Raw genomic sequence first — 13,410 nt, 5'->3', positions numbered from 1 at the left:
AGTGAAATGGTGTGTGACCCATCAGCTGACCTCTGCAGGACTGTGGGCATAAAGGGGGATGGGAGAGAAAAGAGATGAGAAAAGGGGAAAACAACAGCATTGTCACTTGGGCCCACAAACATCCTCTACATCACTCTGCTCAGCTCTGAGGCTTTTACTACTTTAACATTATATGTGAACATATATTTTAATGTATTTAACTCTATTATTTCATGCAGAGTAAAGGTATAGTTCCAAAAAGTATATGTAGGCAACATCTAATGTATTAGATCAATAAAGTATTATTTATGCCACAACACAGCCCACGTTGTAAAGACGTTTATAGCGATATTGCGCCCCCTTTTGGCAGAAATCAACAGCGACGCGTCCGATTTCCACCTGCGCTGTTACTGCCGCCTAGTGGACGTTTAGATAACTGCATCACTGGACATATCAAATACATAACTTTACAATAATTATCATGAGAACGTTTTCTATTTATTTATAATGACATTTATTTGTAAATAAAATATGTATTTATATGAATAAATATTAAATATTCAAAACTATTTGTATAATAATACTAATATAAATATACGTTTTTCAATACCATTTGTATAATAATAAGTAAAATAAAATAAATTAGTAATAATTAAATGATGTGCCTTCCAGAAGAGGATGCGCTTGCCCAGCGGTGTTTCCTTTCCGTTTTAAACATCTTCAGGCTTTTTCCGTGCTACATTTATCTTTGTCTGCTGACTAGCAGTTGTTTCCTGTTAAAGTTACTTTGAAACAATGTGAAAAGCCTCTAAGTGTCACTTGAAATTGCCATTAAAGTGAATTGTCTGGGCATAAACATAGAAAAATTCTAATTTTAGAAGAAAATTTTACATGGCACTTAGAGGCTTTTGCATCCGAGCTCTTCATGTATTATGACAACTGCTTAACTAATAACTCTTAAAGACTGTAAATAAAGACCACACAAACCTTAATGAAGACATCACATGGGAAGAGTCTTTTCCATTTTATTAATTTCCCAAAAATATGCAGCCATAAAGATCGGCATGACAATTAAAATCAGCAGAATTTACAATAAAACGAAAGACACTTTTGCTCATAAATCTTTAATAGAAAATCCTTTCTGAAACTCGCTCTCGTCAGTGCCAAAAACATTTGTAGAAATGCAGTTCATATAATAGTGTCTAATTAAACAACAGTATCGACGATAAAAGTGTTTTCTCATTAAAAGTTGCTCGTTAGCACACAGAATCGAATAGTTTTATAGTACAAATGAAGGCAAAGTTATTTAACAGTCCGATACGTTTCTTGCAAGACAAAATGTGCTTACTTTAAGCAATATTTAAGCTGCAAACATTTAGTAAATGATATAAAGCAATGATTTGTCTCAATACAGCTTGACTGAGGTGATCTATACATAGTAAGACTTGAACCTTATGATTTTAGAAAAGTGCTTCAACCTTCAAAAGCAGTAAAAAAAAAGATTTTAATAATCATATGGTTTTCAAAAGTGGGCTATCTGTAAACAAAAAAACATGTAAACAAAGTCAAAGCGAGGAAAAATCATGATTAAGAGCAATAGAGCATTTGATCTGTATAAACAATGATGCCTGGATACATTAGAATTTTTAAAAATTCAAAAACAAACGAAAAAATAACATTATTTGTACAGACTGCCAGAAATATAATGGTCTCACATTGTGCATGTTGGGAAATCTCATCAGCCAAATAGTGCACATCCATAACGCGTGACTTAAAAGCTCATATTAGAAATACACGATTCCTCAATTACGCTCAAATGCATAGATATGATCAAATCTATAGATGTTTCGAAATCTTGTACGTAGAGACATACAGCTGTATGCAAGGGTACATTACAAAACGTTATTCTGTAAACATCAGAAACATACAGATTTGTGATTTTATAACGGTGTTTCCCGTAGAGCCGCTCGCACATGCCCTGATGGTCCTGATGCTGTCGCCATGGTTACGCTGTTGCCGTGGCAGCCGGAGTCTAATCCACCCCATCAAAGCCCTGAGCGTTTTCAATCGCCATGAGCAGCTTCTCACGGAGCTCCTCGAACGACTCGTACGGAGGGAGATCCAGCCGGTTGAAGCTGACGGAGAGACACAGGACAAGTCATGAACGAGACAGGAGAGACAGGTAGACAGGTGCAGACACACAGACAGATCCCTCACCAGGTGTGCGCTCGTGGCAGTTTGTCCCTCGCACCCCACTGTTCGATAGTGAACAACTGCGGCCCGTTGGATCCTGAGAAATCACAGAAACACAGAATGTCACTTGGGGTTATTCATATGTGTTATATGTGCAGCAGCAGTATTTCTTACACGCGTTCACAGCAGCATGTTGTCTCTGTACTTGCTCTGCAGCAGCAGATAGCTTGCTTCAGAAACCCTCCACCTTCCCCAGCTCCACCTGTATAGATCTGCTACGAGGTGATTCATGTATGCTATATGGGGGTTATTCATATGTGTTATATGTGCAGCAGCAGTATTTCTTACACGCGTTCACAGCAGCATGTTGTCTCTGTACTTGCTCCAGCGTAGCAGATCTATTCCGCCAAGACCAAATACATTAACATTGTCATGTACATTACCATGCCAATCCCTCGAGAGTTGTCATGACAGAACTGCATTAATATTATTAACGGAGTGTCTATTTACACTGAGTGCAAACAGCCGCCTTGTTGGCTGAGGCTATTTACACTAACTCCGCCCCCCAACGTGTGATTGGGATAGTCAATAATGAAAAAAGACGCTTGTTAAACATCAGTTTCAGTGGCGTAGATGGTAAGGCGCATGCTTTTTGACGAGTTCGAACCCACCTTTTGCCGAACTTTTTTTCTCCCTTTTCAAATCTCATATAGCATCGGAAAGGCATTTCTTTTCAATAAGAATGAAGGAAATAATCAAAAAGTTGAAAATAAAGTATCGGGTAGGTGTAGGGAGGGCTTTATTGACCCAACAGGGTGGCATCCATTTAATCATTTGAATTACAATTATAATTTACACTCAATACATTATTACTGCGTACTGTTTTATAATGTACTACAATACTGAGGTGCAGATAATTGCCACTATTTGCAGTAAGTAGTATAAATAGCAGAAAATCTAGCTATTTTTAACAGTGTAAATAGAATCTATAGCTATTTGCACTTAGTGTAAATAGCATATCGTAAAAAAATACTGCTATTTGCACTTAGTGTAAATAGAATCTAATTTGTATTTTCACTTAGTGCAAATAGCTGCTGCCTAATATTAATGAGCGTCGTGAGATGGGGGCGTGGCTTACCATAGAGCTCAGCGAAGCCGTTCATCGGTACGCGGGACGTTCCCGTCACAAACTGCAGCAGACGGATTCGCTTCTCTGCATCCATCAGCAACACCGTCTGAAGTACCATCAACAAATTCAAATCAATTCATTCTGTAAGTTGTGCTATAATACTGCAGTTACAGTGATTTTACCATGGTTAAGGGTTTTTAGCTTTAAGTTTTAGCTACTTGCTATGTACAACAACAACACTTAATCATGGTAAAAATCACCTACATAATTAAGCAGGGCTGCTCAATTATAACAAAAGTCAGAATCACTATTATTTTGTTCAATACTGAAATCATGGTTATTTTGTGATTATTAACAAGTATTTTATCACGATTACTCACAGACATTAGAAACATCATGTATTTATTCAAGTTTTTTTAAATGTCTTTTCGACATTGGATATGCCTGAACATCAAATATAATTTGACTGGAAAAAACAAAAAACAACAACAGAAAAATAAATTAAATAATTTACACAGAATTGTATTAATTGTATTTACACATAAATAATATTAAAAATAATAAATACAAATAAATTAGATTAAAATAAATACCTCTGGATTTATTAAAAAAAAACACACACATAAGAGCATCTGCAAAACTGAGTGCGGCACAATAACTGCTTTATCTCTACTGTTTTTATGATCATTCAATTTAAATTCGCCCACAACAATCCTTAATCATGGTAAAAATCACTGTAACGTGATTTTTTAGTGGCTTAGTACTACCTATAATTAGAGATGCTCAATTAAGGCCAGAATCAAGATTATTTTGTTCAATGCTGTGATCAAAATTATTGCACGATTACTTATGTGCGTGTGTGTGTTAAAATAAAAACTATGAATTATGAACTATGACAATAAAAATGTTGTTTTAGTGTATTTCTACAATCTATTAAAAACTAAAAAAAGAGCACTGCTGTAATGGAAAGGGACACGCTGAATTTATAGCAAAATAGACTAAACTGAATACAGCCCTATAACCGTTTTTATAATCGCTTTAAGCCAAAATTATAATTAGATTTGAACAAAAGCAAATATGATTTGATTTTTAATAATAAAAAAAACATGTCAGGAATCAAATCTGACCTTCCAGAACCAGATGATGACAGGGTGATTTGGGTTGTAGCCATTTTTATATTTGGTGTTTTCTCTCCAGTCGTTGACGTCCACGTCTCCTAAGCCACACATCAGCAGCTGAGGAACACAGAGAGGTCAGCAGGGTCATGAGAGCTCAGGTACATACAGCGTAAAGCAGATGGTCTCACCTCCAGCTCGTTTTCATCAAAGATCTTGATCAGGTCCTGAGGAATCAGCTCATAGAAACCCTGCAGATAAAACACAAGTCAGTGAAACTCTTAGTGGGCACTGAGAACCGACTGAACGAGGGTCTGTACCTCCTTGAAGGCCGTCATCTGTCTCTGGATCCGATCCACAAACCTCCACTGCATCACCAGACTGCAAAGAAACACCAAAGGAGATGGTATTATATCGTGAAGCCTGTCCCATGTGAAAAGTGTCTCTGTGACATTGATGTGTTAGATCTGTGTGCCACTAGAGGGCGGTAAAACATACTGAATATACTCCTTTTTGTTGTTGTCATTGATCACAATATCAGCACCTCCTGGTTTCAGCTCATGCTGGTGCGTCTGTGGAAGAGATCAGATTGATATCACATCAAAATACAACTACACAAATCATATCTTTAGGAAGTCTAGAGGACTTTATTTACAGGTCTTTTACAGTAATAGTTCACCTAATTTTCACAAAATTCTGTTCCTGTTCCAGTCTGTTCCTCACACAAAGCGTCTTGGAATGTAAAGCAAAAGTTGCATGGTGCGTATAGAGTGTAAAGCAGAACAGATCACCTGTCCAAAGAGCTCCTCGTCGATGGTGAACCTGAGGTCCAGATCTGTGGGGTCGTTCTCCAAGATCCATCGCAGGGAGTTGAAGTACTCGTTGTCCTGAAATAATGTGACCAAAACCAACAGGCTGACAAGTGTTTGATACCTAATGATGACTAAACTAGAGCTCCATGGGACATTAAGCACATCATTAGTGTTAACAGCCCTCAAACTGTGTTAAAATATAACTTACACTTCTTACTTATTACCCAGAAGCAATGACTTTTTTTAGAATGAAATACTACTAGGCTGTACACATACTATCTAGTATTGTTTGTTATTGTTTTTTTTTTTTTTTCAACTTTCTTAAAAAAGCTGTCTTTTTAAAAGTGGTTTCCTTGAAGTTTAAATATAACAGAACTGATAAACAAATTAAAAACTATATGAAAAAAAATTAATAAATGTAAATATAAACATATATAAACAAGGCTGCAATATAACAAAGAGTGAAAAATTGAAGGGGGTCTGAATACTTTCCGTACCCACTGTATATGCAATAAATTAAATCAAAATAAATACGAGTGACTATATCATTGTAGTGCACTTCTACAACCTACTGAACATTTATGAAGGGGCAAAAGCAAACCAATGTAAAGCACTGTTTACTGTCTACTTTTTTTTTTTTATTGCCACCTCGGTAAATTACATATTTAATTCAATGAGTGTACAGTTATTTATCATAATATAAACAGGGTATTTCATATCGAGTTAGATTAGATTAGTGTGTCTAATTTTGTGTAATAATGTCCATTTGAGGCACATTGCATTGTGAAATACAGTATCTCACAGTCATATACTGTACACTGAAATATTTGATAAATGCAGTAGATCATCCAAGTATTCATGCAAAAAAAAAAAAAAGGACTACATAAATAAATAAATATATATATATTCACTCTGCACATTATACATAGAAGTATTCAGCTATTTTGTAGGTAGTGTGGTAGTGTTATTTCTCTCTCTGAAAAAGCGCTAAGTGACATTTAGAGCTGATGCTGATTGGTTGAGGTGTGCCTGTCACTCACCACTGACTCCATATCCTGTAACGTGATTGGCTTCTGCAGCATCATCTTGTAGAAGGGCCGGATGAAGAATGCTGTGCAGACAAAATCATTTAAGAGTAAACGATGACAGAATTATCACTGTAGTTACATTTAGACATTTGTTGCCTTTAGTACATCGGTCTGATTGCGTGCAGTGTGTCTACAGATAAAGTCAAACACTGTGAATATGAGTTGTGGGCATTTATTGGTCTTGACAGGTTACTCACCATCCAACAGCTTCCCGTGATAAACGGCCATCCCAGCCACCCGGCCGATGAACTTAAAATAGGACAGATGGTCCTCGTTACACAGACCTGAGTTGGGGTTGATCTGTAGGGTGTAGTTATCCCTGCAATATTCATACAACAGCATTTTTAAAACTTTCTAAAAGATTTTAGCACGTTCTTAGTAGGGCTGTCAAAATGGCTGAAAAACTAAATTCGAATTTTGTACTTAAATAGTATCAATATTTGAATTATATTTGAATTTAAAATGCATAATTTCAGTTAGGGGGAAAAAAGCTTTTGGCTTCTCTCTTGAGGCCACAAGAGGGCGCATCGAGCAAAATATTACTAATGCACGTTTCTTCAAAGCAATAAAATAACATGACTGTTATTTTAAAAAAAAACTTTGAAATAAGTGCATAATGTTTAAAATAATGTTTATAAACCATATATAATTAATTAAGTTGCTTAAACGATTAGAAACAAAACAGCATCATGCATGTATGTATAGTTTAATACAAAGGACCGAAAACCAATCACAACGAGTACTTTCTTCATTTAAAAACATGAGATGCAATGGGATGGATAAAAACCGCCATAAAGTCTTGAGACATGATTTATAAAAGTTGAACTTACTTTAATTTTACATGGCTTTCTAAACATGCCGCTCTCTTGTGCGAGACGCGAGTGCAACTCTGATAGATGTCCCTCTAGAAAATACGATAAATATGCGTTCTGTGTGAACGACTTCGTTTCAGTTTTGCCGTAAACAACATCATCTCCGCATTGACGTTCTCTTTTTCCGCAATATTTTGAATGAACAACGTAGCAGCGCCGCATCTAGTGGCTTCAACTGGATAAGCTAAAAAAAGCATTAAAATTCAATGACACTTACATCGTCATCGCATCTCGTGCACCACTGATAAGGCAGCCTGACGCATACCTAAAATTCGAATGCAACGTTTTTGCATTCGAATGTGGATTTATATTTTAAATTCGACAAATATTCGAAATTCGAATTTTTTTTTTACAGCCCTAGTTCTTAGCCAGCACAACACACAAGAGTGTATTTAAAGACACAATTTGACTGAAGGAAATATAAAGCTGGATCACTCACGTGGCAGAATACTCAAACAGCCCATAATATGGGTTGAACATTTCCTTGGAGATCAGGAAGAACCATTCCCTGGCCACGCCCCCATAGTCCAGCCCCTTCTCCCCCTCAAACTCCACCCAGAGGCGGGCCTTTAGCAGGTCCGAGCGTTTGACGGACAGAATGCGCCGGTACGAGTCCTCCAGAAGAGCGTTACGTCTCACATTCAGCTCAAAGCGGTTCGGGATGTCAGCCTGGAGACCCAAGAAAAGAATGATTTTGATTTTATATTTAGTTGACTGGATCATACATATTAGATGATCAAATTATTATTAGTTAATATATTTTCCCAGCCCACACAGAAGAAAAGCGGATTCAGAGGCGAGAACAGTTTTACATTTTTTTTCATGAAGATTATAAAAACCAACAATTTATGCTTTTAAAATAATGTGCACTGATCATCTGAAAAATAAGACCAGAAAAATCACTTTTTGATTTCATGTTGCCTTTGAAGTCATGAAAACAAGTCTATATGGCACTACTGAAAAAAGGTGAATATGACTGATAAACATTCAACACTTCAGCAACATTCACAATTCAACTCATTCAGTTGATCTTAAGACTACATTCAGTGTGATAACTGTGTGGTTTAGGAAAGACATAAAAAGTCTGACTGTTAAATAATCATTATTAATATTTAATAATATTATTATTATTAAATTCAACACTTCAACAACATTCACAATTCAACTCATTCAGCTGATTTTAAGACTACATTCAGTGTGATAACTGTGTGGTTTAGGAAAGACATAAAAAGTCTGACTGTTAAATAATAATTATTAATATTTAATAATATTATTATTATAAATATTCACTTTTATTTTATTTACAGTGAAATATTACAAAAATAACACTTGATTACACACAATTTTGTATACTTTATTTAGTAATATTTATATTTATTGTTTATTTATAATATTTATTTATCAATCAGTAATATTTTGTGTATTTTATTTAGTAATATAATCAGAATAATTTAGTAGTAGTAGTAATAATAAAAATAAATTTGGCCAAATTGTGTGGCTATACAAACAAGCACAGCAAACCATCTAAATAAATAAATAAATGTATTATTTATTATTATATCTGTAGTGACTTGAACAAACTGGGTTAAAAATTCTGCTCTTTGATAAACCCCAAAGATGTTGAAATCTTAATGGGATGGGAAAAACCACAAAGCTCAAGAAGGAGAGTAACGTACTGGTTTCTTGAGTTTCTTGCGGAAGTAATCATACTTCTGTTTATAGTCTCTGGAGTAAGGCACGGCCTGAAATAAAGCAGAACACAATCAGTTCACCAATAATCCATGAGTTCTTATCTGCTCAGATGTTGAGCGCTCCTGACCCGACAGAGATCATTCAACTCATCCTGGACAAATATAACCTCCCCTCGTGATGCGCACAAACCCCTTACAGGAAACCATTGGGAAGAAATGTACAGGGTTTCAGGCTCAGAATACTTTCAGAAACAAGATATGGCAAAGATCACGGTGCGCTTCAGCAGTCTCTCTCAATATGATCCATTAATGCCCGTTTCTGCCGACTTGGCCTTCAATGCCTGACCGTACAGGACCTTTAACAGAAACAGAACACCACTTACTGGACCAGTGATGGCTGAACTCTGTAGTCTTGGATCCTCCCACTGTGTGGCTTTTGTTTCTAAAAAAACAAAACAAAAAATAAAATTACAATTCGTACCAAAAAAACAAAAAAAAAAGTACATATAAAAAAAATATATAAAGGTATAAATAAAATAAAATAATGGTTATAAAGTTTTAAAATATAACACATTTAAAAAAAAATATTGCATAAAAAATGCAAATAAATATAATAATAATATACGGAGCCCCGCACACGACATGCAAGAAAAAATAAATAAATCGTGCGCACGATTTACTAATTCGTTCTCTTGATTTATAAATCGTGTGCATGATTTAGCCTACTATTTTTTTCCTGCATGCCATGTGCGGGGCTCCGTAATAATAATAATAACAATTTGTAAAATAAGTTATAAATACATTTTTAGAAACATTTAAAAAAATGTAAATAAATAATAAATAAATAATTAGTAAAAAATAAAATTAAAGAGTTCTTAAAAAAAAAAGTTTATAAATATAAAATATTCGTAAAAATATTATATTAAATAATAAAAAAAAATTACATATGATCCCTAGAAGAATTGTACAGAATCCTAGAAGTTTTTTAGATTGGCATGGTTATTAATGTGCCACTTACTGTGATCGATGTAGAAGATTCTGCCGTCACCATGTACTCGCTCCTCCCAACCAGGCTACAGAAGACAAAGACAAACACACATGTTGACTCCATAACCACAGCTGTTCTTAGCAATAACATTCTTTACTGCATCATCACGTTCAACCGCAGCAGCTCCGTATACAGGACTGAACTGAACTAACCCATAAATGGTGCTCTTCGCACATACGCAGAAGATAAAACATAGCTTAACAACACACACACACACACACACACACCTTTTCACCCTCTGTCCTGAACAGCATGTCATTAAAATCATGACCTCATCATCTGATTATGACATCAGCGATGACATCACCCGTCTTACCGGCAGTGGGCCGAGGTCAGTGGGGTCAAGGGAGACTCTTCTCCTCATGTGCACAGGAACCTTCAGCCGGGGGTTGTCCTGTGACGGAACAGGAAACAGGACGGCAAACACAGGAAGTACATCTCAGTGTGAACAATGGTGCAATCAAAACATGCACAGGAAAAGCAAAACAAACACTAGTCATATACCATGGCATTACCATGATGCAGCATCATGTCTTGTCTTACCCATGTGGTGGTCTTAGTGTTGTGGTCTATGAAGAAGGACCGTCCATTCGGAGTGCTGCGCACCTCCCAGCCGGCCGGCATCAGGCCCGTGTGCTCCGGCGAGTGAGAGAGTGCGTGCTGAGGGGACACATCCGGGGAGAGCAGCGGCGGAGCGTAGACTGTGGGATTCAAGGCAGCACCTGCCACCGCTGCTGCGGCCTCAGAGGGCGGCTGTATGAGCTGAAATACACAGGTCAAAGGTCAGGGGTCTGAGGGATGAGCTGGTATTCCGCCACAAATTAGGACTGCATGATGGTTTAATGTTTGAAAATGAAGAAATTTAAGAAATCCACAAAAAGTTGGACTGTAAAATAAAAATATTATGATGATGATGATTATTAAATTATTTTTTTTTGTATACTCAATTTTATTTAATTTTACAGTGAAATATTACAATAGTAACATTTCTTATTTAATCATTTTTTTTTAGTAATAGTAATAACAGGCCAAATTGTGCGGCTGTACAAACAAGCACAGCAAACATGTAGCTCAATGATAATAATAATAATAATAATAATAACAATAACAATTATTATTATCATTATTGTTATTACTTGGCTGAAAAAGTATGATTTATATATCAGCATGACTATATAATAATAATAAATAAATAAATAAATAAATTTGGTTGTTGTTGTTATTATATTGTGCAGGCCAACAAATTAATTGTTCAGCCCATAAAATTTTATATCACAACTTGTGATTTCACCACTAAAAAAAAAAAATCACTGTTATATATTTTTTTTCCTCAAACCGTACAGCACTACACCAAACGCTGATAGAGCTTTCTCTAGAGCAAGATCTTTTCAACCAGGACTGAGACGTACCTGAATGAGCGGTCGTGTCCAGGTTGTCGTCCTGCTGTTGTGATTGACATAATAAATTCTCCCTTTACTGTCCTGCTTCTCCTCCCATCCCGGAGGCAGCCCGGCAGACGTGGGTAATAACTACAGGGAAGAACAGAAAACCACAAAGTCAGTAACGAAACGAAAATGCAGAGAGGGGTGAAACGAGGAGAGCAAAATATGGAAACAATCCATTACAGATCGTCCGTTTGGTTCACAAATAGCCATCAGTTAGTGGCTCGGCTCTCAAACACACTGTCCTCTGGGAGCAGATGTGAGCGGAGCCGCAGCTGAGGTGATGTATTGCGAGGTTCAGGGCATGCTGGGAAATCTAGGGCAGCTAAGATTACACATCATGCGCTGAGAGACTAAGAAAAACACTCCACATTCTGCTGAAACTAGAGCACACGGCGAGGGCTCGGTCTGGACTCACACGGACAGATACAGTATATGTATGAATGCTTTAATGCTCTCACCACGGGGTGAACAGGATGCTCTTCCGCCGTTAGGGTCTGTCCACTTCCTCTGCGGCTGTCGTGACCCTGCGGCTGATGAAAACACAAGACTCCCTGTTACATATTGTTTATATTGTTACTGTAACACCAGCTTTAAATATTACAATGTAACAAGCTGCAACATATTCATGTTCCATTTCACGAAACTGAATGTTTTGGTTCTGGATGCTGATTAGTCAACACAGTGCTTTGCTAAAATAAAAAAAAAACTGTGTATATCACTGCGCAGAACTCATAGAGGTCAACTATCAATCTTAATTTAAATATCAGATATACTAGTGGAAGCACAAAACTTGGCAATAAGGCACTTGAGGTCATTCTAAATTATGCATATAGTCAATGTATCACTTGGAGCAACATGACTCATGAATCAGTCTCCTGAATCTGTCACAAAAACATCAATACGCATTGTGATTTTTGTATCAATGGCTTAATGTGAGGAATATTCCTTATATGTCACCACATTTACATTTGGGATCTTGCATAAATGTCTGCAAGAAGTTAGAAAACGTGATTTTCTGTAGATCATTAGAATTACTTTGATTTGAATTGCTTGTGTCACTTACACTGCTGTTCAAAAGTTTGGGGTTGGTAAGATTTTTCAATGTTTTTGAAAGCAAGTCTCTTCAAGGCTGCATTTATTTGATCAAAAATACAGTAAAAATAGTGAAATATTTTTGTAATTTAAAATAAGTGTTCTCTGTGTAAATATATGTTAAAATGTAATTTATTATTTTGATTCAAAGCTGAATTTTCAGCATCATTCCTCTAGAACTCATTCTAATATGCTGATTTGCTGCTCAAGAAACATTTCTGATTTTTATCAATGTTGAAAACAGTTGTGGTACTTCATATTTTTGTGGAAACTGATACATTTTATTTTTTCAGGATTCTTTGATGAATAGAAAGTTCAAAAGAAAAGCATTTATTTGATCTAGAAATCTTTGCAACATTATAAATGTCTGTCACTGTTGATTAATTTAATGCAGGGCTCTACGCTTATTTTTCTTTTTAGGAGCGCTTGTGCTCCTAACAAAAAATGTAGGAGCACAGTCAAAAATTTAGGAGCACCAAAATTTGATAAAAAAATAGCCTTCCCATTACGAGGTGATAATTGACTCCTTAAATTGAATTACCATAGAATTTTGTTTTTACCTTTGTAATGGCATTTTTCTATCTTTATTAAAAGTATGTAATCTTTTGTCAAATTAAAAAAAATAATAATTTTATAAGCTTTTTAAAAATTCTAGATAAAACCAATATAATAAGAACAAGTAGAATAAGAAGAATAAGTTACTAATCAAATGAAATCAGTATTAAAATTAATTTGTACAGAGGTAGCACAGAAGAACACAAAAGTGGCTTGTAGGTGTATTTTCAGACATTTAATGAGGATCAGAGGTGGCATGAGTGCAATTAAATCCATAAATTCATGTTTATTAATGAATTTAATGATTAATGATTAAAAGATGAATGTTTTAAAAAATGTTGAATATAGAAATATTAAATGATTTAAAGAACTGAAAAGATACTTTAAAAAT

The 13,410-nt window shown here is 35.7% G+C and overlaps 1 protein-coding gene across 4 annotated transcripts in view; it reads right to left on the bottom strand.

The window, feature by feature from the left end:
* Window positions 1-1,040: 1,040 nt before the first annotated feature.
* The window catches only part of LOC107659054 (E3 ubiquitin-protein ligase NEDD4-like), a 46,104-nt gene continuing 33,734 nt past the window's right edge, over window positions 1,041-13,410 (bottom strand). For 3 of the 4 annotated variants that reach the window (XM_016447887.1, XM_016447867.1, XM_016447873.1), the window contains 16 exons: window positions 10,471-10,689; window positions 10,244-10,321; window positions 9,898-9,952; window positions 9,263-9,321; window positions 8,865-8,930; window positions 7,628-7,857; window positions 6,514-6,635; window positions 6,269-6,339; window positions 5,208-5,303; window positions 4,915-4,988; window positions 4,737-4,797; window positions 4,608-4,667; window positions 4,429-4,536; window positions 3,311-3,407; window positions 2,197-2,269; window positions 1,041-2,114 (listed from right to left, as the gene is read on the bottom strand). In XM_016447887.1, the coding sequence (XP_016303373.1) occupies window positions 2,012-2,114; window positions 2,197-2,269; window positions 3,311-3,407; window positions 4,429-4,536; window positions 4,608-4,667; window positions 4,737-4,797; window positions 4,915-4,988; window positions 5,208-5,303; window positions 6,269-6,339; window positions 6,514-6,635; window positions 7,628-7,857; window positions 8,865-8,930; window positions 9,263-9,321; window positions 9,898-9,952; window positions 10,244-10,321; window positions 10,471-10,689 (1,572 nt within the window). In that variant the 3' untranslated portion in view covers window positions 1,041-2,011. Of the gene's footprint in view, window positions 2,115-2,192; window positions 2,270-3,310; window positions 3,408-4,428; window positions 4,537-4,607; window positions 4,668-4,736; window positions 4,798-4,914; window positions 4,989-5,207; window positions 5,304-6,268; window positions 6,340-6,513; window positions 6,636-7,627; window positions 7,858-8,864; window positions 8,931-9,262; window positions 9,322-9,897; window positions 9,953-10,243; window positions 10,322-10,470; window positions 10,690-13,410 lie in introns of those variants that run through there. The other variant, XM_016447880.1, reaches the window with a different exon arrangement.

This window comes from Sinocyclocheilus anshuiensis, unplaced genomic scaffold (genome assembly GCF_001515605.1).
Source record: "Sinocyclocheilus anshuiensis isolate Anshui unplaced genomic scaffold, SAMN03320099.WGS_v1.1 scaffold1010, whole genome shotgun sequence".
NCBI lineage: Eukaryota > Metazoa > Chordata > Actinopteri > Cypriniformes > Cyprinidae > Sinocyclocheilus > Sinocyclocheilus anshuiensis.
The sequence above is the reverse complement of the archived record's forward strand: the minus strand, read 5'-3'. Positions and strand labels throughout refer to the sequence as shown.